The sequence below is a fragment of the Nerophis lumbriciformis genome, linkage group LG02, assembly GCF_033978685.3.
Source record: "Nerophis lumbriciformis linkage group LG02, RoL_Nlum_v2.1, whole genome shotgun sequence".
Classification (NCBI taxonomy): domain Eukaryota; kingdom Metazoa; phylum Chordata; class Actinopteri; order Syngnathiformes; family Syngnathidae; genus Nerophis; species Nerophis lumbriciformis.
Window position 1 is genome coordinate 66,025,001 of NC_084549.2, and position 27,962 is coordinate 66,052,962.

General features: G+C 40.1%; 1 protein-coding gene across 1 annotated transcript; it reads left to right on the forward strand.

Annotated features, from left to right (window-relative positions):
- The first annotated feature begins 2,363 nt into the window (after positions 1–2,363).
- On the forward strand, positions 2,364–20,309 carry crls1 (cardiolipin synthase 1). The gene is made up of 7 exons (XM_061973367.1): positions 2,364–3,027; positions 7,084–7,221; positions 17,065–17,194; positions 17,267–17,352; positions 17,418–17,486; positions 18,899–18,990; positions 19,958–20,309. The coding sequence occupies exons 1-7, from the start codon at positions 2,584–2,586 to the stop codon at positions 20,049–20,051; spliced, it is 1,053 nt and encodes a 350-aa protein (XP_061829351.1). The 5' UTR covers positions 2,364–2,583; the 3' UTR covers positions 20,052–20,309.
- The last annotated feature ends 7,653 nt before the right edge of the window (positions 20,310–27,962 follow it).

Sequence of the window (27,962 nt, forward strand, 5' to 3'; positions counted from 1 at the left end):
TGTCTGTCTATCTGTGTTGGCCCTGCGATGAGGTGGTGACTTGTCCAGGGTGTACACCGCCTTCCGCCCTAATGCAGCTGAGATAGGCTCCAGCACCGCCCGCGACCCCAAAAGGGACAAGCGGTAGAAAATGGATGGATGGATGAGTCCTTTCAAGACCTTTTAACCACAGACTAATGTATTCACACAGATTGTGTATGCTTTTAAAACGCTGTATTTATTTATTTATTAAAACAAGTGCATTTGAAATTGCAGGAAAAAAAAAATAGTGCTGACATTGCACTTCATAATAGCACTATTAACCAGTCATTTTAAACATTTAACTCATTCCTTTACAGAATAAACACATTTGAAAAAACAAGTGCAACTGTACTTATTTGCTGACCGTTTTTCCCCCCCTTCTCTGGGATTATATTCCCAGTTTTGATCTCGGGACGTCTGGTCACTTCTAGCATATAAGAATATTCTATTACTGTTAAGCAAACTATGAATACCATACCAACTTTATTTATAAAGCCCTTTAAAAACAACCACAGTTGACGAACAAAGGGCTGTACACCACAAAGAAATAGAGGCAAAGGACAGACTAAAAAATAACATTTAAAACAGAAGTAAAATACACATTGAAAAAGCAAATACAAATTACCCTAAGAACAATTTGTTAGATAAAAAGCAGTTAAAAACAGTTTAAAGCATACTTGCCAACCCTCCCGGATTTTCCGGGAGACTCCCGAAATTCAGTGCCTCTCCCGAAAACCTCCCGGGACAAGATTTCTCCCGAAAATCTCCCGAAATTCAGGCAGAGCTGGAGGACCTGAGTCCGTTTTCCCACAATATAAACAGCGTGCCTGCCCAATCACGTTATGAATGTAGAATGATCGAGGGCGAGTTCTTGGTTTCTTATGTGGGTTTATTGTTAGGCAGTTTCATTAACGTCCTCCCAGCGCGGCAACAACACACAACAACAGCAGTCACGTTTTCGTCTACCGTAAAGCAGTTCGTCTGCCGTAAACACCAATGTTGTGACACTCTTAAACTGGGCAATACTGCCATCTAGTGCATTTGATGAAAGCACTTTTGTGCGTGCCACACAGCAATGCATCATCAGAGAGGGTGTTCAGCATGGTTAGAAAAATAGTGACAGAGAATAGAACAAGGATGGACAATTCAACCCTTAACTCAACAATGAGTAGATGAGTGTTATGTGTGTGTATATGTGTAAATAAATGAACACTGAAATTCAAGTATTTATTTTATATATATATATATATATATATATATATATATATATATATATATATATATATATATATATATATATATATATATATATAAAATAAAATAAATATATTTATAGCTAGAATTCACTGAAAGTCAAGTAATGCATCATCAGAGAGGGTGTTCAGCATGGTTAGAAAAATAGTGAAAGTCAAGTATTTCTTTTATATATATATATATATATATATATATATATATATATATATATATATATATATATATATATATGTGAAATACTTGACTTGGTGAATTCTAGCTGTAAATATACTCCTCCCCTCTTAACCACGCCCCCGCCCCCACCCCACCTCCCGAAATCGGAGGTCTCAAGGTTGGCAAGTATGAAGTTTAAAGTCTCATGCTGGGTTAAAAGCCAGTGAATAAAAATGGGTTTTAAGAAGGGTCTTAAAAAAAGCCAAAGAAGGGGCCTGTCTCTGAATAATAAAACACGCCAAAACATGTGTCCTTTATTATAGCTACACGTATGACAAAAAAGCGCGTGAAAATCAGTGGTATTCAGTGAGGTATGATTAATTAAATGCGCTGACAGTTCAATGCTCCTGCCAAATTATTTATTTAACTCATCCATTCTTTCATTCTTTCACTCACAAAATAATCTTACTTATCTCAACATATGAAATGTAACTTACTTCACCAATTATTATTTATTTACTTATTTTTATTGTGATTACTTATGGAGTATGTTGTGAATAAATTGAGAACAGGAAGTGAACAAATGTTTTAGCAACTGTTATGTAAAAGAAAAGGGGTAGGATTAAATAAGCTCTGCTTCTTCCTACTCCTTTCCGAACATGTTGAAAAGAGAAACTGGAGATTGTGATGTATCATGTATGCTTGCATGTTCGAAATAAACTCAAACTCAACTCAAATGAATTGCACTGAACGGAGCGGGTCACCACTCCAAGATGGCGGCCCCGCGTCTCGTCAGCGCCAGTAGGCAGTAGCGCTCGATGCTGCGTTTTGATTGATTGATTGAAACTTTTATTAGTAGATTGCACAGCACAGTACATATTCCGTACAATTGACCACTAAATGGTAACACCCGAATAAGTTTTTCAACTTGTTAAAATCGGGGTCCACGTTAATCGATTCATACTTATAAGATGTCTATGGTTTGATACCCCAGTTTTGTATGCGCTTTGTGTCGTGCGAGGTTGTTTGCGGCAGCTTTACGACACTGGCTTTACGGCAACATGGCGGCCGGCCGCTGTCATCGGACTTTAGCATCAAACTGACGGCCACAATGGCACCGCGGACGGGGACCTCGTCGACGGAGGAGCCGTGAAAATGATATCTTGCTTCCGTAGCACCCCCGCGTCACTCTGCCGCAAAGCCGCGGACTGCTTGCTGTCAGTGCGCTGTACGGCCGCGTGTCGCCGGGGGGAGGCGGCGTCATGGCGGCAAAGACGCACAGCTGTCACCGGCCGGACGCTCGCCCAGTCCGCGGCGGGCTGGAGCGCCACAAATTCGGCCAACCTCGGCCTCGTCGGAGCAGACAGCCGCTCGCCGTGTTGCCTCATGCGGCGTGGCGTCCTCCAGCCGTCGGCGTGGCGGCTGTGTGGAGCAGTGCTGGTCCACCATGGAGGTCACGGCAGGTTAGCGGTCAACTTCCGGTATCTGCTGGCCGCAGGAGCTCGGGGTCTGTGCGGGAAGAACAACCCGGAAGCACCGGACCGACCTAGTGAAGACCCTGCGGCACCTGGACAGGGACTATTTAAATTCAAAGAGCTGGTGAGTGTTTTAGTAACTCTTTTTTTCTTTCCAACGAGAAGTAATCAAAGTTTATTTACAGTGTTGGGACCGAAAATAACGGCGTTACAGTAACGCGTTACAAGTAACGCCGTTATTTTCGGCGGTAACGAGTAGTCTAATGCGTTATTTTTTATATTCAGTAACTCAGTTACCGTTACTACATGATGCGTTACTGCAGGGGTCCCCAAATACCCGGATACGGCCCCCAGCGTCCAAAATCCGGCCCATGGGAAGTCCCAAGTAAAAAAAAAAAAAAAAAAAAAAGTTTTATTTTTTTCAATTTGTCCTTACTAGTCCATTTTCTACCGTCTCCTAGCCACTCAGGCAAATCATCCATCCATCCATCCATCCATCCATCTTCTTCCGCTTATCCGAGGTCGGGTCGCGGGGGCAGCAGCCTAAGCAGGGAAGCCCAGACTTCCCTCTCCCCAGCCACTTCGTCCAGCTCTTCCTGTGGGACCCCGAGGCGTTCCCAGGCCAGCTGGGAGACATAGTCTTCCCAACGTGTCCTGGGTCTTCCCCGCGGCCTCCTACCGGTCGGACGTGCCCTAAACACCTCCCTAGGGAGGCGTTCGGGTGGCATCCTGACCAGATGCCCGAACCACCTCATCTGGCTCCTCTCCATGTGGAGGAGCAGCGGCTTTACTTTGAGCTCCTCCCGGATGGCAGAGCTTCTCACCCTATCTCTAAGGGAGAGACCCGCCACCCGGCGGAGGAAACTCATTTCGGCCGCTTGTACCCGTGATCTTGTCCTTTCGGTCATAACCCAAAGCTCATGACCATAGTAAATCAACAAATAAGTTAAAAAAGACAACAACGGGTTCTAGATTTGCTCAGGCAAATCATATTGTCTAAAAATGCATTTTACCATCGATAACGTGACATGCAGCAAGTGCGCTCTTTAAGTCAATTAGTGCGCAAGGAATATATATGTATGAATATATATATATATATATCAGTGACGTGCGGTGAGGTTGATGGCTGGTGAGGCACTGACTTCATCACAGTCAGATTTACAATTATATGAACCCTAAAGAGTATCTTATTCACCATTTGATTGGCAGCAGTTAACGGGTTATGTTTAAAAGCTCATACCAGCATTCTTCCCTGCTTGGCACTCAGCATCAAGGGTTGGAATTGGGGGTTAAATCACCAAAAATTATTCCCGGGCGCGGCGCCGCTGCTGCCCACTGCTCTCCTCACCTCCCAGTTAGTGAGCAAGAGGATGGGTCAAATGCAGAGGAAAAATTTCACCACACCTAGTGTGTGTGTGACAATCATTGGTACTTTAACTTAACTTTAACTTTACACATACAAACTGTAGCACACAAAAAAGCACATTTAATTAAAAAAAAAGTTATTATGGTCTTACCTTTACTTATAAGTGCGGGAACAGTGGTGTTCGTGTTGGAGGAGTTGTGAATGAATGAAATCTGAAATCCATGCTGCAGGTGTACCTAATGTTGTGTCCCTGCAGTCGTTCACGGCTCCTCCGGCGCTAGCATTGTTGTTTTTGCACTTTTTGGCTTCTTGTTAAGTGACTTTTTTTTGGGTGGATTCGGTCTTGCACGTGGAGGGTGTGGGCTTTGGTTGGTGTGGCGCACCCGTCGGGGGGTGCATTCTGCGGCGGGGGTGCATTAACCGGCACCAGGAGGCGGGATTACTGTGAGCCTCACACAGTGCGTCTTCGCAGCAGTTTTATGATTGCTCAGCACAAGAAATAATTTACACACATACAGTTGTTGACAAAATACACTGTACATTATATACCTCAGCTAACTAAACTATGGAAATGTATAATATAGTTCATATAGCAATACGGTCTCACTGTACAGCAGGCCAGCAGTTAGTCGAGTCCGCAATCCATGTTGAGGCACCGCTGAGTGACATGCCTCAACTGGCTGCTGATCACCGCACCGTCTCTTCTCAGTATTTGAACGGCAAATGTGAAAATTCAGCGATTTTGAATAAAAATAATCTAAAACTGGTGAAGTTAAATGGAAAATAACTTTATAGTATAATCACTGAATACATATAACAATTTAATTATTATTTTTTCTTTCCTCACCTGCCTCCAGTGACCGCACGTCACTGACACACACATATATACACATTTACATATACGTATATACACACACACACATACATTTACATATAATATATATATAGCGCGGCCCCCAGCCAAATTGTTTTACCCCAATGCGGCCCCGGAGTCAAAAAGTTTGGGGACCCCTGCGTTACTGCGTTATTTTACGTTGTTTTTTATGTAGTATCGGCTAGAAACAGAAGATCTGAGTGTGTTTTATTGGAGAGTTGCAGTGTCGTCCTTCTGAATCTCCCTGTGTCACAAGCCGGAGAAGAGAGAGGCGCGCTGTTTTTTCAGACTGCTAGCCAGGACAACATTGATAGAGCCATTGCAGCGTATGGGCTAGAACAGTGGCCCCCAAACCGATTGGTACCAGGCCGCACAAATTAAAAAAATATTTTTATTTTTTATTTTTTATTAAATCAACATAAAAAACAGTATATATACATTATATATCAATATTGATAAATACAGTCTGCAGGGATACAGTCCGTAAGCACACATGATTGTATTTCTTTATGAGAAAAAAAAAAAATATATATATATATACCACCACCACCACCACCACTCCGTGGGACATATTTTCAAGCGTTGACCGGTCCGCAGCTATAAAAAGGTTGGGGACCACTGTGCTAGAAGACATGCAGGCTATTTCTACAGTGGAGTCACCCGCTTTCAGGCAGCTAATTAGCATGATAGCGGCGTCAAACAGCAAATGGCACGGAAAACATTTTCCCCGTACCTGGACAAAGTGGACAGTGAGTACATAAACATGGAAAGCGAGCTAAAGAAAACGCTCCAAACTCTGCCTCTGATCATCATTCAGCACTGAAGGTGCACTCTCTCTGTCAATTCTCTTATATACTCTTTCTAGAGTTTGATTATCACATCACTCTAAATGTATAGACTATAGAGTTCATAAACATAAAGAGGGATGCTAGTGGGCCAAGCCAATCTTTCCTTATCTCTAAACTAAAACTGGGGAAATGCGTAGAGTGTCCTGGGCTTCAGTACAGTGTTGATCTCCTAAAGACATGATTTTATTTCCGAATTCCTTGAGAGAAAAAAATGCCTGTTTAGGCTTTGTGTATAGCAGTATGTGTGCTGTATAAAGTGACATGACATATAATTAAAGTTAAAGTTAAAGTACCAATGATTGTCACACACACACTAGGTGTGGCGAGATTATTCTCTGCATTTGACCCATCACCCTTAATCACCCCCTGGGAGGTGAGGGGAGCAGTGGGCAGCAGCGGTGGCCGCGCCCGGGAATCATTTTGGTGATTTAACCCCCAATTCCAACCCTTGATGCTGAGTGCCAAGCAGGGAGGTAATGGGTCCCATTTTTATAGTCTTTGGTATGACTCGGCCGGGGTTTGAACTCACAACCTACCGATCTCAGGGCGGACACTCTAACCACTAGGCCACTGAGTAGTCATGTCATGTGTGTCTTCCATGGGTGAAGCCAGGTTTACAGCTATGTTGTTATTATGCTGTTTGTTACTTATGTATCTTATGTTGCAGCTATTTAAAATAGTTTTGTCAATTTGTCCTGGCCTGAAATAAATTGGCCCTTTGGAACATATCTTTGTCTTTGTGTGTTGTATGTAGACCACATTGCTTAACAGAGTTCAGTGATGCAAATGTATGTCAAGTTGATCAACAGATTGTATTATTCTCCAGTGCAATAACAGTACTGAAATGAAGGCTAAAAAGGCATTAATGGGAGCCTTAAAAAAAAAAAAAAAAGTAACTAAATAGTTACTTTTCACAGTAACGCATTACTTTCTGGTGTAAGTAACTGAGTTACTTTGGAAATAAAGTAACTAGTAAATGTAACTAGTTACTGGTTTTCAGTAACTAACCCAACACTGTTCATATAGCCCTAAATCACAAGTGTCTCAAAGGGCTGCACAAGCCACAACGAATTAACATGTGTGGTTATTCAGTACGAGAACCCATGGACTATCCCCAACCTGCTGTGTGTGTGTCGGATAGTCCTGGCTCCTTTCCTGGGGAACCTCATCATTCAACAGCACTTCCACCTCAGCCTGGCTCTCTTCACCCTGGCTGGAGCCACTGACCTGGTAAAACTACACTTTTTTTCTCGCTTGTACTTTCAACATCAACACTCTTTTGTTCCGGATGATGTGAGCCCCTTTCAGAAAACTACTTTTTAAAAGTGCCATAATTATAGAGATGTAACAATATTGTAGATACCGCGGTTTCAAAAACGTTCACGATAATGCCGAAACGAAAACTTGGCGAGTGTAGTTTTTTTCTGGCGCTTTTGCGTTGGCCGGTCTAAAAAATAAACTACAGATCATAATTGCGCAGCGTAGGGAAGGTAATTCAATACAATACAATCCACTTTATTTATATAGCACATATAAGCAACACAAATGTTTCCAAAGTGCTGCACAAAAATATTAAAAACAAGATTCAAATAAATCAAATCAAATCAACTTTATTTATAAGGCACATTTAAAATCCACCACAGGGGTAGCCAAAGTGCTGTACAATGGGCAGGCCAAAAGACAACAAGTGAACCGAGCAAACACAACACAAACAGAGCACGATAAAAAAAAAACAAAAAAAAAACATGAAAACAGGTTCACAGCAGGTGTATTATGGGGCGCCGTAGCAGGATGGGGATCACTCAGTGTTAAAAGCCATGGAATAAAAGTATGTTTTTAAGAGAGATTTAAAAACAGGAATTGAGGAGGCCAGTCTAACACTCAGAGGTAAGTCGTTCCAGAGCTTGGGAGCAGCAGTGGCGAAAGCTCTGTCACCTCTAAGCTTCAGCCTTGTGTCAGGGACCGTCAATAGCAGCTGATCGGCTGATCTTAGGGATAGGGTGGGGCAGTAAGGCTGAAGGATATCCTTAGCTCCACCAACGACTGAATAAAAACAAAATAAACAAATTTAAAACCAATATAAGCAAGGCAAGGTAAGGAGGAGGACATTTGTTCGGACATTTCATCAAAATCCGTCCATAACTTTTTGCGTTATGTTGCTAACAAACTGGTGAAAACATAACCTTTTTGGCGGAGGTAATAAAGCGTGGGTACTGCAAAGTTAAAACGCCTGGTGGGAGCGCGGACGCTGCACACCTCGAATAATACGAGAAGCTACTTGATAAGCCATCAACCGGAAAAGCTATTTGAAGCCAAGCATCAATTTTGTGAGGTATTTACATCATTAAAGGTTACCGTATTTTGCACCAATACATAAGCCGCACCAACTAAATCACCGGACAGTAAGGTGCAAATATATATATACGTTATTTATAACATAAATATTTTGTAAATGTTTATTTACATACCTTAATTGTTTCCAAACAGTGCCTTTAACACGGCAGTCAAACGGTTGCAGTGTTTCCCACAGGGCAGGCATCTATTTGTGGTGGTGTGGGCGGGGGGTGGCAGCGGCGATGACCAAGAAGAACGCGGAGTTGGAATATAATTACAACACTTTATGTACATATTTATATACAGATTTGAACAATTAGTTATTCACTGAAATATATTTATTAATTGCGGTTCTTACAAAAAATATATCTTGTAAAATATAAAAGCTAAAATGTCTCTTAAAGCTCTGCCCCTTTAATTAGTGCATACTAAATAATTTAACTTTAGCCTACTACTACAACCATATTATTTACCAGCAACATAAAGTGAAACAGAGGCAGAGGTGTATGTTTTGTCGTGGTCCTCTCTATAAGGCACATAAGAATATAAATTAGGACCCTTTTCATGAGAAAAGTGCATTTCTGATCTGACCCTGCTTTATTTTTCAGTGTTTGCTGAGTCTCACCTGTTCCCTCCGCCCTAATTTTTCTACTTGCCCGACTTCTCAAATCTACTTGCCCCAATATTTTTACTTGTCCTGCCTAGGTTTTTTTCTGGCTGTGTAGTGCTCATGGCTTATATCTTACTCAAATCCTTCCCGTTGACTATTTACAACACTACACAGTATTTATTATTATTATTATCTATAATTACATTTAAATGGCATTGCATACATGTAAAATTAAATGCTATTTCACATTATTTCACCAGTAGCAGTTACACCCATCTGAACAGGTCAGCCACCTGTTTAAAGCCCGATCACAGTTGAAATCTTGAAATGAAGGGCCTTTAATGGCCAAAACATTAACCTGGACAACATTTTAACAGCTGGTTGGCTCAGATTTGATTCTTTTCATTGCATTCACATGCTGCAGTGGACAGTGGACATTTTAGCTTGAGTATTAATGCAGTATCTGAAGCACCGTCTCCACGTGTGTTTATTGACAACAGGGTTATAACCTGGACACGTTAGCTCGTCGGTATGAAAACAGGTGATTGTTATTACGTCCGTCTGCCCCGAATCCAGAGTCAAACAGCGGCGGTGTTAATGAAGCAGCGCCAGGCTGCTCACCGTCAGTGAAACGCTCGGTGAAATCGCGGATTAACGTTAAATATATGACGAGCCGCGAGCGATGCAGCTATAACCTATCTACCATAACCTATATTACCCTCGTATTTTGATCCCGTCTTCTTCTTCTTCTTCTTCTTCTTCTTCTTCTTCTTCTTCTTCTTCTTCTTCTTCTTCTTCTTCTTCTTCTTCTTCTTCTTCTTCTTCTTCTTCTTCTTCTTCTTCTTCTTCTTCTTCTTCTTCTTCTTCTTCTTCTTCTTCTTCTTCTTCTTCTTCTTCTTCTTCTTCTTCTTCTTCTTCTTCTTCTTGTTCTTGTTCTTGTTCTTGTTCTTGTTCTTGTTCTTGTTCTTGTTCTTGTTCTTGTTCTTGTTCTTGTTCTTGTTCTTGTTCTTGTTCTTGTTCTTCTTCTTGTTCTTCTTCTTCTTCTTCTTCTTCTTCTGGCCCACCAGGTGAATTAAGTGCTATTGGCGGAGTTACAATGCATAGTAGGCTACCGCCACCTACTGCACCGGAGTTGTAACTACAAGGTACATTCACAGACAGAGTTCCATTGCTTTCATGAGCGGTCGAGCGAGTCAAAAGCCCAAAAATCCATTTGTGGCGGACGTAATTCTTTCGTGGCGGGCCGCCACAAATAAATTAATGTGTGGGAAACACTGGGTTGATCAAACAAAACAGAAGTCATCGTCATGGACCCACTAGCTACGGAAGCTAGCTCTCCAATCAGCTAAACAGACTCAATACCAAGGTGACACTTTGGTGAATTTACTGAGGACTTTGTGAAACTGGAATTGTAAGTTAGTAATACTAACACAGACACTTGTAAATATTAGCTAGTGCTAACGACGCTAGCTTCATTCTATTACGATAGCGCGTACAAATATGCATGAAAACACTCCTACAGACATCACACACGGGACGGTTTAGTAAGTAAGAATTGTTGTAGTTATATTGTAAAACTTGCAAAAGTTGCTTGGAGAGATGAATGAAGAATCCATACGAGAAGAAACGCTATGGACTGTTAGAAGACAGAATGGCACTTGTACTTCCGGTTTAAAGTATTAAACAGCAGGAAATGCAGTCGGCGCCGAGTTCACCCAGCAACGCCTGCAGTGAACGAACTCGTGTAAAAGATAGCGCCATAGCAGAAACAATAACACGGTGTCAGTGTCTCTGCAGGTGGAATGTGAAAACTGATTGCATATTGGCCGTCAGTGAAGAAAAATCTACAAATGTGCCGCACCGTTTTATAAGCAGTGTGTAGAAGTTGCCCTCTAGTGGGTTTCTCAGACCACCACACACTGCCAGGAGAGCCCGGAATTCTGGGTATAACACTGTTTTATTTTCATCCAATGGTGCAAAGTCTTTTGCTTTTCAGCACAGTTGTCTTTTCTGCCTCTGTGTCCCTCAGCAGCACCCCCAACTACCACTACTCGTTTCCTCACGGCTGCTGCTAATAAAGGCGACAGGTGATTAGATAACAAGGCCCGCCTGGGCCATCTGCGCACCTGTCGCTGTCTTCGAGGGTGGTCCTGACAAATCCCGTTCCGCGGCAGGCCCGCAGGCCACGCCCCCCTCCACACAATGTTCAAATCGTAGAAAATAAATAGTGGCTTATAGTCCAGAACTTTTATGGTAAATTGTCAGTTAACTTTTCTAAAAAAAAAATAAAAAAACGTAGCATTTTCTAAACTGATATAAAAGTGTCCACTGTAGAGGCCACTCAGAAAGTAAAAGTTGAAAGACACCGAAAGTGAACATTAATGTTTGATACTGTTTACATTGTCACTTTAAAGGCACTCAACTGTAAATATTGACTTAAAAGAGTGCATGTTCCTGCACTATTTATTCTTTGCACTTGAAATACTTTTTTGTAGTAATAAATTTGATTTTAACATGATGATTGTGTTCAATTACAGTAAGTGTGTTTGTCCTCATCATTCCTGACACTTAATTTCACTCACTGGCATTTTAACCAAGCTTTTTTTTTAATGAACAATAATATCGTACCGTGATGATTTGGTATATCGATTTTGATATCGTTACATCCTCACTTGACTGTAATCTTGTTTACTGACATGACACGTGACTGACCAACGTCATGTCTTTAATTCTGCATGATCGCAGCAGAAAAATAGAATTTCCCTTCTCGCTCGTTTGTTTGAGTCCCGTTTCCTGGCCGACTGTTGTGTTCAAATGTGCTCACTTCCGCACGGACCCAGGATTTCCACTGCATGCATAATAACAGCGATTCCATTCCAGTCGGCACGGCACCGCCAGTCCCCATCACTTCGAAGTCTGCAGCATAGTGGATCGGTTCGGCAAAAAATGCGGGACAGGAAGCCATGCACTGAGTCTTCCCCAAATTCTTTAGTTCTAAGCACAGCTCCAATGTTGAGAGGTGACTGGAACTGAAGTTTAACGATTTATTTTACAAAATAAGTACCAACAGTAGAAATATGAGAGCCCGGAGAGAGAGTGTCGAGCTCACAAGAGGTTGCAGCAATCTCTCTAATGGCCTCTGTTGCCCGCTTCAGCTTGAATTGAAACTGAAACTTAACTTCAGGCTTGCACCTCATGACATCAATAATGTGTGAGAGTGCATGGATAACTAACAACAATAACTAACAAAGTTCAATATGTTTATCTTCTTCTCGCAGAATGAAGGCCAATTCTAAGGGAGGAAAATATTCCCTAACATCAAAATTAAGTCTCAACAAATATGCAAAAAAAAATAAACCCATCATACCAGCTTTTTTCAGTATTGTCAGTACGGAATACCTTTTCTTCTGCGAGCCGCATCATATCTGTCTGTTTTTAAAAAAACTATCTGTGTTTCCGTAAATCTACCATATCTTCCAGTCCATAAGCTGCTATTTTTTTTCCCTACGCTTTGTACCCTGCGGCTTATAAAACGTAGTAGCTAATAAATTGATTTTTTTCGCTGATGGCCATAATGCAAATGTTTAAAAAAAAACAACAACAACCAAATACACTGAAAAAGTATGTTATTGTTTGTGCTATGGCGCCATCTTTTGGACGAGTCCGCTCACTGAAGATGCTGCTCCGTGAAATGCCGTTCCGTCTTCTAGCCGTTCATAGCGTTCCTACTCGTATGGATTCTTCATTCATCACTCAGTAAGTTTTCAAATATAACTAAAACAATTCCTACTAAACCGTCCTATGTGTGATGTCTGTAGGAGTGTTTTCATGCATACTTGTACGTGCTATCGTAATGTAATGAAGCTAGCGTTGTCAGCATTAGCTAATATTCTAATACGTTTACGAGTGTCTGTGTGAGTATTATTAACTTACAACAGCATTCTTTCTGTATTGTTTCAGTTTCAGAAATTCACCAGTAAATTCACCAAAACATCACTGTGTAGTTATTGAGTCTGTTTAGCTGATTGGAGAGCTAGTGGGTCCATGACGATGACTTCTGTTTTGTTTGATCAAACGTTTTACTGCCGTGTTACAGACACCGTTTGGAAACAATTAAGGTACGTAAATAAACATTTACAAAATCTTTCGTACCGGTATATACAGTATCTGTGGCTTATGGTCCGGTGCGGCTAATATAGTAAAATATTTTTTGTACGGCCTTCTAATCATCCATAGCCTTTTTACTCCTGTGAATTCTTCATTCTTCACTCCAAACAACGTTTTTAAGTTTTACAATATAACTAAAACATTTCTTACTTACAGACACCGTTTGGAAACAATTAAGGTATGTAAATAAACATTTACAGAGTCTTTCTGTTTAAATAACTCATTTTGTTACGAATGTATCTGCGGCTTATAGTCCAGTAATATAATTATACTACTAATAATATAATACTATAGTCCTTACTAATATATGGAAAAATATTTAATTTCCCCACAATTTAGTGGCTGCATCTTATCTACCAGTGCGCTCTATAGTCTGGAAAATACGGTATTTATTTGTGAGAGTCAGTCACGAATGCGGATTTGCCGATTCTGGTTGGCCCTCGCTAATAAAGAAATGATAATAAGTAGGGATGATACTCGAAACTGATTTTCCCGGTTGTTCGATAAGAAAAGAACCGAGTCCTCGGACTCGAATCCCTTTTTGAGAACCGGTACCCGTTATCGAGACCACTATAGTAAAGAAAAAGAGTTGGTTCTTTATTCGAATCCCGTCCCGACCAGAAATGCCCCGTGGGACATCACAAGAAATGACGTCACGTAGCTCAGTCATTAGACGCAGATAGAGAAAGCAGGAAAAACAATGGACCGGAAACAGCGCTCCAAGGTGTAATAAAGTTCAAAACAAAAGGTATAATCCAATGAATAACTTTACTGAGAGATTTGAGCAGGGTACAAACACATGACCAACACTTTTACGACCAACCGGAAACATAGCAACCAGGCTAGCAACGCACCTCCTTTACGGCAGCTGTCGCAACGTTCTTCAAGCAACCGCAGCACATACATATATTTACAACATATATGACATGATCTCCCTTTTTTAACTTTTGTTTTTCTTTCCTTGTAAACCAAACAAAATCACACTGTATATGTGTTGTCTGTCTAATTATAAATAATGCAGACGAGGTGTGTTGGCTGAGTTCTTGACGTTTACTTTCACAGCGTGCTCATAACCTCATTCTTAGCTGCCAGGTGGCGACATGCAACAACACTTTTCAAGGCTACCGCACATGCTTGTCACTCCAGTTGCATGCTGGGTAGTGTAGTTGTTATATTCCCTAGCTCATAACATCACATCTTTCCCCCTATAAAGAAATAATGTTAACTCAATAAAGTGTATTTCTTTTTTTAGCTTTAACTTTTCATTTTTTAGCATTGTAACCACATTTGCAAACAACTTTTGTCTTCATAGAATTTTCTTTCAATAAAGAAATAAAGTGCAAAAATGTCAAAGCATCATAACAAACAGTTATGTCAAATAGCAGCAGAAGTGCGCTTTTTGGAGAGCTGTATTATTTTCAGTTTTGTGCCCAAGGGACTGATTTTATTTAACACTATATTATTATTTATACACCTATAGCAGGGGCCGGGAACCTTTTTGGCTGAGAGAGCCATGAAAGCCAAATATTGTAAAATGTATTTCCGTGAGAGCCATACAATATTTTTTAACACTGAATACAACGCCTGCATTTTAGAGTATAATAAGTCTCTTATTCTTTTTAATAACATTGTTATTCTAAAGCTAACCAATAATTAATAAAATACTTCTTACCATTAATGCGACTCTCCTGTACCCCGAAGGACAACTAGGCTACAGGTGCGGTAGAAAACGGATGGAGGAAATAAAATGCATGAGAATGTTTTATATTTTGAATGTTATTTTTAACACTGATTTCCAGCGGGATTATTCATTACTTATAGTGTTAAGCCAGGGGTGCTCATTACGTCGATCGCGAGCTACCGGTCGATCTCGGAGGGTGTGTCAGTCGATCACCAGCCAGGCATTAAAAAAATAGTCCTAAAAATGAGCGATCATAAATCTTCACTATGACATCACTTCCGTCACTTGATTGACATTCACGGCACCCGAGGGTCTTCTGAGATGACGCTGGCTGCTGCCAGCTCATTAAAATTACCGACTGGAAGGCGAGAAACACTTTATTTCAACAGACTCTGGCGCCGTACCTGTTGTCAAAACTCCAAAGACCGACTGCACAGTTGTGCTACCAAAATAAGAGTCTCAGAAAGCTGGCGTGCACAAGCTAGCAAGCTACGGAGTTTGCCGACAATGTATTTCTTGTAAAGTGTATACAGAGGAGTACGGAAGCTGGACAAACAAGATGCCAAAAACCAACCACTTTCATGTGGTATTGGACAGAAAGGAGGACTTTTTTCTCCTCCATTCGAAAATGCGGACGTTTTTAGCACCACTGTCTGATTCCAATCAATGCAAGTCATCAGAATCAGGTAATACACCAACTTATATTCTTGTCTTCATGAAAGAAAGGAATCTATATGTGTTAAACATGCTTGTATTATCTTTAAACACCTTAACTTGTTAACAATATTAACTATATGTGTTAAACATGCTTGCATTATCTTTAAACACCTTTAACTTGTTAACAATATTAACTATATGTGTTAAACATGCTTGTATTATCTTTAAACACCTTTTAACTTATTAATAATATTAACTATATGTATTAAACATGCTTGTATTATCATTAAACACCTTTAACTTGTTAACAATATTAACTATATGTATTAAACATGCTTGTATTATCTTTAAACACCTTTAACTTGTTAACAATATTAACTATATGTATTAAACATATTTGTATTATCATTAAACACCTTTAATTTATTAACAATATTAACTATATGTATTAAACATTCTTGTATTATCATTAAACACCTTTAATTTATTAACAATATTAACTAAGTGTTAAACATGATTGCATTATCATTAAACACCTTTAATTTATTAACTATATGTGTTAAACATGCTTGCATTATCATTAAACACCTTTAACTTATTAACAAAAACATATATTTCATAAATAAGTAAATATAAATTATATATATGAATGAGGTAGATCCCCACGACTTGATCAATTGAAAAGTAGCTCGCCTGCAGAAAAAGTGTGAGCACCCCTGTGTTAAGCAATGTCAGCTAAGATTTATTTGAGAGCCATATGTAGTCATCAAAATAGCCGCATCTGGCTCGCGAGTCGTAGGTTCCCTACCCCTGACCTATAGTGATCACAGAGACAGGTTGTTTTTGTGTTACTGTATATATTTGTTTTTCTGAAAAATCCCACATAATATACTTTGGGTAACTACAGTAAATATTTAAAAAATTTTTGAGGGGGGTAACAGTCAATATTTATTTATTTATTAGATTTTATTATTTTCTTATGTAATAAAAGTGAGCTTTTGTTAAACCAAATATTGTGTGTTTTTGTCCATATACAACTTATCTGGACTCGATAAGGAATCGGTTCGATAAGAGGATTCGATAATAGGCTCGAACTCGATAATTTCTTATCAAACATCATCCCTAATAATAAGCGTAGGTGTGGCTTAACACTACTTGACAACACACCTCATACGTACCAGCTTAGCCAGAGAATAAGGCGTAGCAGAAATGATAAACTGTAGCTCTATTTAGCGAGTAGGGGTACGTGTTAAAAGTGAAAGAGAGGTGTATTTGCATCATGCACGTATTCATTAATCAAGTAAGAACGTAGATCCGACACCACAAGCCCACTGATTGATAGAACTCCACAAGCGCTTGGCAAGGGAAAAAGGCACTATATGGCAGAAACCTCCAACAAAACCCAGACAGGCACGACAGCGAATATGTTGATTTGAGATATTGCTGCTTACGGCCAGCGCCCCCCGCGACCCCGAAGGGAATAAGCGGTAGAAAATGGATGGATGGATGGATGGTGCATCACTGCCCCCTGCAGGACTGGTGTGCAATGTTATGAAGTGTCAGTCAGTCGTCTTTCTTATTCAACCCTACTTGAACGAGTAAATCAACTATGTGTGTGTCGCAGCTGGATGGTTACATTGCCAGAACGTGGCCCACCCAGAAGTCGGCGTTGGGAAGCGCCCTGGACCCGCTGGCGGACAAAATCCTCATCAGTTTTTTATATGTCAGTCTTACCTATGCAGAAATCATACCAAGTAAGGTTGCACTCTGGGGTGACAGCCATGTTCAGTACTCTTCCTCATGTCTTCATGTGTGTTTGTCCAAAGTGCTGCTGACCGCTCTCGTGGTGTTCAGAGACATCGGTTTGATCGCCGCCGTCTTCTGGGTCCGATACAAGACGGTGCCGCCGCCGGTGAGGCTTTATATTCCTCTACCGTCTGTTGATAAAGTGACTAATGACTTGTGTTCTTCTTCCAGGTCACCCTCAGTAAGTTTTTTAACCCGTGCTACACCACGGCTCAGCTCAAGCCCACGCTCTTCAGCAAGGTAAGACTAATATATCGGTTCTAGAGGTGTCCGATAATGGCTTTTTTGCCGATATCCGATATTGTCCTACTCTTAATTACCGATTCCGATATCAACCGATACCGATATATACAGTCGTGGAATCAACACATTATTACGCCTAATTTTGTTGTGATGCCCCGCTGGATGCATTAAACAATGTAACAAGGTTTTCCAAAATAAATCAACTCAAGTTATGGAAAAAATGCCAACATGGCACTGCCATATTTGTTATTGAAGTCACAAAGTGCATTATTTTTTTTAACATGGAATTTAGGACATGCTCTCCCTGAGAGAGCATGAGGAGGTTAATTTAAAAAAAATTAGTGGGTGTGGCTTATATGCCGGTGCGCTCTATAGTCCAAAGATTACGGCACATTTAATATATTTTGTTCTCCTGCTCCGTATTTTCCATAGGTCATAAAAACATCAATAATTATTGATAGGAACCGATTAGAGATGTCCGATAATATCGGCAGTCCGATATTAGCGGACGATAAATGCTTTAAAATGTAATATCGGAAATTATGGGTATCTGTTTCAAAAAATAAAATTCATGACTTTTTAAAACGCCTCTGTGCGGAGTGGTACACGGACGTAGGGAGAGGTACAGAGCGCCAATAAACCTTAAAAGGCACTGCCTTTGCGTGCCGGCCCAATCACATAATATCTACGGCTTTTCACACACACAAGTGAATGCCATGCATACTTGGTCAACAGCCATACAGGTCACACTGAGGGTGGCCGTATAAACAACTTTAACACTGTTACAAATATGCGCCACACTGTGAACCCACACCAAACAAGAATGACAAACACATTTCGGGAGAACATCCGCACCGTAACACAACATAAACACAACAGAACAAATACCCAGAACCCCTTGCAGCACTAACTCTTCCGGGACGCTACAATATACACCCCCCGCTACCGCGTCCCCCCCGCCCACCTCAACCTCCTCATGCTCTCTCAGGGAGAGCATGTCCCAAATTCCAAGCTACTGTTTTGCGGCATGTTAAAAAAAATAATGCACTTTGTGACTTCAATAATAAATATGGCAGTGCCATGTTGGCATTTTTTTTCCATTACTTGAGTTGATTTATTTTGGAAAACCTTGTTACATTGTTTCATGCATCCAGCGGGGCATCACAACAAAATTAGGCATGATAATGTGTTCATTCCACGACTGTATATATCGGTATCGGTTGATATCGGAATCGGTAATTAAGAGTTGGACAATATCGGATATCGGCAAAAAAGCCATTATTGGACATCTCTAGTATGCTTGCATTGGTAGGAAAAGTAATGTCATGATTTTCCTGAGGGAGAACCATGTTGACGTTTTGGTGATTGTTGGGGAGTCTGAAGTATATTTTCCTTGTGCGTGTGGGCAGGTGAACACGGCCATCCAGCTGCTTCTGGTCGCAGCGTCTCTGGCCGCACCTGTCTTCCAGTACACGGACAGCGTCGCCCTGCACTGTTTGTGGTAAGGCGCCATTGGCGAAACCCCTCCCCTTACAACGGGGGTCGGCAACCAGAGCCGCGGCCCTTTAGCGCCGCCCTAGTGGGTCTCTGGAGCTTTTTCAAAAATGTATGAAAAATGAAAAAAGATGAGGGGGAAAAAAAATAATTTTTGTTTTAATATGGTTTCTGTAGGAGGACAAACATGACACAAGCCTCCCTAATTGTTTTAAATCACACTGTTTATATTAAACATGCTTCACTGATTCGAGTGTTTGGCGAGCGCCGTTTTGTCCTACTAATTTTGGCGGTCCTTGAACTCACCGTAGTTTGTTTACATGTAAAACTTTCTCCGACTTTCTAGAACGTGTTTTATGCCACTTCTTTTTCTGTCTCATTTTGTCCACCAAACTTTTAACGTTGTGCATGAATGCACAAAGGTGAGTTTTGTTGATGTTATTGACTTGTGGGGAGTGCTAATCGGGCATATTTGGTCACTGCATGACTGCAAGCTAATCGATGCTAACATGCTATTTAGGCTAGCTATATGTACATATTGCATCATTATGCCTCATTTGTAGCTATATTTGAGGTCATTTAGTTTCCTTTAAGTCATCTTAATTCAATTTATATCTCATGACACACTATCTGGATGTAATATGGCTTTTAATTTTTTGCTGCTCCAGATTTGTTTTTGTATTTTTGGTCCAATATGACTCTTTCAACATTTTGGGTTGCCGACCCCTGCCTTACAACTAGCTAGCATCATGGTCGCCAAGCAAACTTGTGGAGCGCCAACTTGGAGCACGCCACTCTTTGTGCACGTTTTCAGCAAACATGGCGACCTGTAAGTTCTTTGATCTTTCTTAATGCAAGGTGCTTGTGTTTTTTTTCATGTAGTTATCTACAGCGGATTGATTTATAGTTTTGTTGCTGCCAAATGATTATTTGTTCAGTATTTCATGACTCTTTTATTTTGCTTGGCATCGCAGGTATGTCACAGCGGTGACCACGGCGGCGTCGGGCTACAGCTACTGGCACTACGGCCGCAAGACTGTCCGGGTGCTCAACACCAAGTCGCCATGACGACGGCGCCCGAGCGCAAGCGGGAATGAACTAAAGACAATGGCGACGCGCCTCTGTGGGGCGACGACCAGGAGTAAGTGACACTCGGCGAGTCGCTAAGTGCGTCGCCATGGCGATGAGGAGCGGCTGCAGATGTTTGTTTTTTTTAACAGCATCGCACAGCAGCGCTGCTGCCGGACTAATGTGGACATCTTCTATTTTTCCAAGAGTTCTCACCACCCTGATGAATAAAATAGAACACGTTTGACACAAACAAAATCACTGACCACTCGTCATTGGCGCCGTCGACGCCCTAAGAAGCTTAAAAGGCTTTAATTTATTAAGAAGTCAACACCGACAAAAGCTCCTTAAGTTGACTGAAATGGTCCGTTACAGTCGCAAACCGCGCTGCCAAAGAAGCTTTCAAAGCGTTAGTCCTGACGCCCGTGACCTCGCCGATAAACGAGCACAAACAGCATCCCAACGCAACTTTGGGTCCAAACTTGACTGCTTATGAAACAAGTGATTCAGCAGGCTTAGGAGTCCTTCTCACACACACACACACTCACAGGTCTTTTATGGGCCTGAAATAGCTCTACGCCTCCCACTCTGCCTTATATAAGATCCCAGTGCGGAGATTTGATGGAAGCGCGCACGTGTGGGCAGTACGAGTGTCTCCAGTCGTGTGTGTCTCTCTCTTAACTGGTAACAAATTAGAAAACAGGTGCTACTGTAGTATTTTTGCATTTTTTTTTTTTTACAACCCACTGGGGCGACTGTCTGCCTATAACGAGATAACAGTAAAACCAAAAATGTAATGGAGTCTAGGTTGAACTGTTAGCAGGCCATGCCCTGGTTCTTGCACGTTGACCGGGGGTGTCAAACTCATTCATCTGCCCTCAGAGGGCCGCTTGTGCCAGTAAATATACAGAATATGAATAATCGCCCCAAATCATGACACCAAGGTCTATGCATTAGAGTAGGGCTGCAACAACTAATCGATTAAATGGATTATAAAAATAGTTGGCCATTAATTTAGTCATCGATTCGTTGGATCTATGCTATGCGCATGCGCAGAGGCTACTTTTATTTTTATAAACCTTCGTTTATAAACTGCAACATTTACAACATGCTTGCCAACCCTCCCGAATTTTCCGGGAGACTCCCGAAATTCAGCGCCTTTCCCGAAAATCTCCCGATTTTCAGCCGGAGCTGGAGGCCACGCCCCCTCCAGCTCCATGCGGACAACAGGGTGACAAGAACTAAATCATCCAGACTAGAGATAAATTGTATTATTATGTTTATCTTACCTAAAAATAAATATATTTATTAATTTAAAAAATAAATAAAAAATAAATACATTTTTACTATATTTTGCTAAAAACATCTAAATTAATTGTATTTTTATTTGTATTTTTTCTGACTCCATATTACATCCAGCCATAGAATTGCACATTAAAATAAACATATTTGAAATAATTAATTTTAAATGATCATAATAATTCATTTAAAATGACCATATTTAATTATTAAAATAATTGCTTGTTTATCAACAACTTTAGCATTTTATTCATTACATTTTGAAGCTCTCAGAAGCCAAGTTATGTTATATTCTTTAAGATTTATTTATGCAAGTTTGAAGTATCAATTATCTAAACACAGTTTTGTTTGCATATTTTCAGGATGTAGATATATATATGAAATACTTGACTTGGTGAATTCTAGCTGTAAATATACTCCTCCCCTCTTAACCACGCCCACAACCACGCCCTCCGCCCCAACCACGCCCCGCCCCACCCCCGACTACGCCCCCACCTCCCGAAATCGGAGTTCTCAAGGTTGGCAAGTATGATTTACAAACAGCTGGGAAACAATAATCAAAATAAGTATGGTGCCAGTATGCTGTTTTTTTTTTTTTCAATAAAATACTGGAAAGGATAGAAATGTAGTTTGTCTCTTTTATCCGATTTATTAATCGAAGTAATAATCGACAGATTAATTGATTATCAAATGAGTTGTTAGTTGCAGCCCTACATTAGATCATTTTAGCTCAGGGGCCGCATGGAGGAAAATCTGTGCACACGCGGGCCGGACTATTAAAATCATGGCATTAAAACTAAAAAATAAAGACAACTTCAGATTGTTTTCTTTGTCTTACTTTGGCCAAAAATAGAACAAAAACATTCTGAAAATATTACAACAAAAATATATTTTAAAAAAACACCGGTAGCGGTAAAGCTTAGATCCATGAAGGAAAGATGAAAGTGAATGATTGTTTATAACTGAATACATTTATATATGTATAAAAATGTGTTTTCTTTTATATTATTTTTTTTAATGAATTAAGTAACGTTTATGACAACCTTTTTCCAAAACACAATATAGAATGTGAGATATAGCAGGATAATGCATACATTTATCATTTGTTTTCAAAATCGTTACAAAAAATTGGGGCCTCAAAAATTTACTCTGAGACCCCATTTTTATGACTCAATGGGGTCCCTGGGACCCCATTTTGAAAATTTCTAGCGCCAACACTGATGGAGTATTGGTGCGTGCAAAACAGCAGCAGGCGGCTGTGGCCTGCGGGCCGGTTCTAATACTAATCAAATATCATCCCGGAGGCTGTGTGTGCATGCGTGAGTGCGTGCGTGCATGCCATCCCAGGGGCCGTGTGTGTGTGCGCGCATATTATACTAATATAATGGATGTATGATTAATTAAATTGGATATTAAGAGTATGTGAAAGTTCGACTTCTACCTTGTTTTTCTACCATGGAGAGTGTTTTGCATTGTTACCCATCATGCTTTGTAATTTAAATGGGTGTAATTTAGAATTTTTAATGGTGCATGGACGTTATAATGTCCACAACGTTCAGTGATCAGGTTGTGTTACGTGTAAACATGTCTGTAAATGTTTTGTGATGGCTGGAATTTTTTTTTTTTGTACCATGACTAGGGAAGGTTGTTTGCATTGGGTCAATTAAGTAAATGCTGTGCATACCTTCATTCACAGCATAATTAAAGGTAATCGACCTGAATGACTCACATTGTCCAATAGGTGGCAACATAATTTCAGCATTATTTCGTCAGACTTATCAAAATTAATGCAAACTACCTGTTGGTAAAATTCCTTAATGAACTCATGACATCTCGCAGGCCATTGAGTTGCTGATCAATTTGAATGTATCACTATTGTTGCGTTTGGACCAGTTGTTCCTCCCAGGGAATGCAAGTCACAAGTCGCTCCCAAGCTCTTTACGACACTTAAAGCTGAGTAGAAAAACCACCAGAGACAGAATAGGTATTTTGTAATATATTTGCAAAGCTTTGCATATACATTGAGACCAGTCCAGCATAGAACATTCAATCGCGCCGCCAAGATGGTCTGCTCCCCCCGAAAAACCCTCTCCCCTCTTAAGTCTCTCTTCCTCCCACCCTCGCAGTCATGTCTCTCCAGCCAAAACACATGCCCATTATCTGTCTTTCTTACATTCCTCACTCAAGGTTAAGCACACAGTTTTTTTCAGACAACCAAAAGACCACAAATGGAAGAAAAACACTAGCTGTTTTGTAATATGATTATGAAATAAAAGAAATAACACTTAAATTCGGATATATGTAAATATCTGCCTCCGACACTATTTACTGAGTTTATTTGTTTAATATTTTTTCAGTATCAATTGGTTCAAGTTGGTCAAAAAAAAATTATAATTTAGATAAGGATTTTTTAAATTATTATTTAAGGCAGATTGATGTATTTAAAATCGTTTTTGTTGCAGACTTTATAAGGATACAATGTTATGCAGAGGTGTCCTTACAACAATTTTATAGACAAAGCGGAGAATTTGGGGGGGGTGCAAAATAATGGGAAAGTAACAGAAGAATTTTGAAAAACTGCTGCATGATCAGATAAAGTTAAAATATGCTGTTTTATTTGTTAAAATGGAAAGAAAGAATACATTTAGTAAGAAAGATAGGAGAATAATAAAAAGTGATTTATTGATACTAACTGCAGGCTTTTGTAGGCCACGTGAAAATGATGTGGCGTTCCAGATTTTAGTTTGAAACCTAGGAGGTAGACACAGTACCTTTTATTTTATTTTTGTAATTCTTGGACGAGGTTTTTTATTATGACCAAAACGGCAAAAAGAGACTTTATTTTTATTTTTATAACCTCCGCTTGGGTTTGTTAGGACCATAACTCAAAAAAGATATGGACCGATTTTGATGAAATATTCAAGAAATGTCAAAAATGGGATAAGGAACAAGTGATTCAATTTTGTGGCTGCTGTGGATCACTGGATTTTCTAAAAGGACTTTCTAGTTTTATTTGTTACTCATCAGTCTACTTCCAGGTTGGCTAGGGGCGATGAAAGTGTCTAAGAATGGACAAACGGGACTTTACCAGTTGGACCTAGGAGTGCTCCAAAAATTGATTCCGAATCACGATTCTTATTCATCCCGATTCTAAATTGGTTTATAATTCTAATACAGTTTGGGGAAAAAATGTGTTTTTAGGCCAACTCCATGAAACCTGAAGGCACTTTTCTAACCTATAAATATTATACCAAATAATACATTGCAAGAATCGAATTGAACCCAGAATCGATTCTGAGGTGAATCGTCACCCGAGCGATCGAAATTGGATCGTATCGTTAGGTTCCCAAAGACTCACGCCTCCATTGTAACGTCAAAAATCAAAAAATGTTTTTTGTGTCGTTGTTGCGGACAAAAATGTCAGATTTTGCAGCAGCTTTTTCAAAAAGATGTGGCCAAAAAAATACAACGTTGTAAGGCTTCTTTTTTTTCCCCAGCCTGTGGTTTTATGGACTTGTGATCAAAGTGTTTTTGTTCTTTGTAACCTCAAAAAGTACAGGATTCCAACAAATATAACTGCTTTTTTAACCTCTTTTGTTCCCACTTACAGCTCGACAAGGTTTTGCGGGCGCCAAAATGTGCAAGGAAGTTGCGAGGCCGCACGTAATGCAAAGGGATAAAGTTGATTTTGTGACAATCGGCGAGGTCCTAACATGGCAAAGTCCTGGAAGGTAGATAAATATCAGGCTTAATTACAAAACCCAAAACCAGTGAAGTTGGCACGTTGTGTAGTTCGTAAATAAAAACAGAATACAATGATTTTCAAATCCTTTTCAACTTATATTCAATTGAATAGACTGCAAAGACAAAATATTTAAAGTTGGAACTGAGAAACTAAATTGTTTTTGCAAATAATCATTAACTTCGAATTTAATGGCAGCAACACATTGCAAAAAAGTTGGCAAGGGCATTTTTACCACTGTGTTACATGGCCTTTCCTTTTAACAACACTCAGTAAACGTTTGGGAACTGAGGAGACACATTTTTTAAGCTTCTCAGGTGGAATTCTTTCCCATTCTTGCTTGATGTACAGCTTAAGTTGTTCAACAGTCCGGGGGTCTCCGTTGTGGTATTTTAGGCTTCATAATGCGCCACACATTTTCAATGGGAGACAGGTCTGGACTACGGGTACTAGACCACAGTCTAGTACCCGCACTTTTTTACTATGAAGCCACGCTGTTGTAACTCGGCATTGTCTTGCTGAAATAAGCAGGGGCGTTCATGATAACGTTGCTTGGATGGCAACATATGTTGCTCCAAAACCTGTATGTACCTTTCAGCATTAATGGTGCCATGGTTAAGTTACCAAGCCTTGAGCACTAATGCACCCCCATACCATCACAGATGCTGGCTTTTATACTTTATGCCTTTAACAATCCGGATGGTTCTTTTCCTCTTTGTTCCGGAGGACACCACGTCCACAGTTTCCAAAAACAATTTAAAATGTGGACTCGTCAGACCACAGAACACTCTTCCACTTTGCATCAGTCCATCTGGGTGTTGTTGATCAATGGCTTTCATTCTGCATGGTAGAGTTTTAACTTGCATTTACAGATGTAGCATTGAACTGTAGTTACTGACAGTGATTTTCTGAAGTGTTCTTAAACTCATGTGGTGATATCCTTCACACACTGATGTTTGTTCACTGATTTTTGATGCAGTACCGCCTGAGGGATGAAAGGTTCGCAATATCATCGCTTACGTGCAGTCATTTTTCTCCAGATTCTCTGAACCTTTTGATGATATTACGGACAATAGATGGTGAAATCCCTAAATTACTTGCAATAGCTTGTTGAGAAATATTGTTCTTAAACTATTCGACAATTTGCTCACGCATTTGTTGACAAAGTGGTAACCCTCGCCCCGACCTTGTTTTTGAATGACTGAGCATTTCATGGAAGCTGCTTTTATACCCAATCATGGCACCCACCTGTTCCCAATTAGCCTGTTCCAAATAAGTGTTTGACGAGCATTCCTCAACTTTCTCAGTCTTTTTTGCCACTTGCGCCAGCTTTTTTGAAACATGTTGCAGGCATCAAATTCCAAATGAGCTAATATTTGCAAAAAATAACAAAGTTTACCAGTTTGAACGTTAAATATCTTGTCTTTGCAGTCTATTCAATTGAATATAAGTTGAAAAGGATTTGCAAATCATTGTATTCTGTTTTTATTTACCATTTACACAACGTGCCAACGTTTTGTATGACATACTGATGCATTTTAAAGTAGCTCCAATAACCCAAGAGAAAATAAACGCTCAAACGAGGCGAGGTTACAAGTGCTGTGCTGCAGGTGGGTTTGGGTGAGCAAATCCAACGCTCCTTTTCCCCCCACCTACCTGTAAAAATGCCGTAAACTTTATTGTTTCAGGGGAAGATGTTCCTTGCACCAAATGTTCTGCAAAGACATCACGCTTCAACACATCAAACCCTCTGCGGTGCCTGAAATGCTAGCATTGCGACGACGACGACGATCGCCTACCAAGGCACCTGCTGCCGCAAAGAAAGGTGGTCACACACTGCGCTTATATCTACTTTTAGAAAATAATAGATATAAATAAGGCACCAGTATCAGGAAGTTATGAATAATGCCTTGGGGAAAAAATTGTGCATTTTTGTCCAGATTTGCACCAAAATGCTGACTTATTTCAATCCTAAATAACAAGCAAACAGCGATGGATATTTATGATACATCTGCTGGAGAAATATTGGCATTTGTCCATCAAAGTGTCCTTCACTTCTTGTCTCAGATAAAAAAAAAGGTGCCTTGTGTCATGAAGTGTTTTATATTTGAGCAAGCGTCCTTGAAGCCAACCCGCCATGAGATGCCGTGTGTTGTGTGATATTGCAGTATAGTGTTGTGTGTCTGCCATGTTGCCAGACTGGTGAGTGTGCGGCAACACTGCCAGCTTGCTCTTTTCATGGATGAGCCAACGTTGTTTCTCCTGGAACACCACCTCTTTGTTTACGACGTCTCCTCGGCCTCGCCCACGCGCCTGCCGTAATACCCGCCTGCGTTGGCACACATGGAAACACGTCGTCGGTGTTTCTCTTTTTCGTGATTGGCCTTGTTTATGTTTTGTTTTCACCACTAGAACTGGAATATGATTGAGTTAAAGTTGCATGTTTCTGCAGATAGAGAGCCATTCCTTTAAAAGACTGACTCGTTATTTAATTTAATTTTAGCAACAAAATAACCACTGGTCGCCGTTATAAGATGTGAATACAAGTAATTTACATTTACACAAATATTGGTAAAAACAATTCTAAAATGTCAATAATTGTATTTATTATTTGTCAAAGTGATTCCATTTCGCCGTGCTTTGACAGTGAGATCACTATTTTGAGTTTTCCCTAACCTTCAGAACTTTGTGGCATTTTAATACCACAGATAACAATACACAAAACAAGTAAGAATAAACGAAGTGTTAAGGGTCTAAAAAAAAAATCGAATTTCGAATTTCTCGCGATTCTTTTTTGTAACAATAAAAAAATATATATATATATATTTTTTTTTTAATCTGTCCTGTCCAGCCACTCAGACAAATCATAT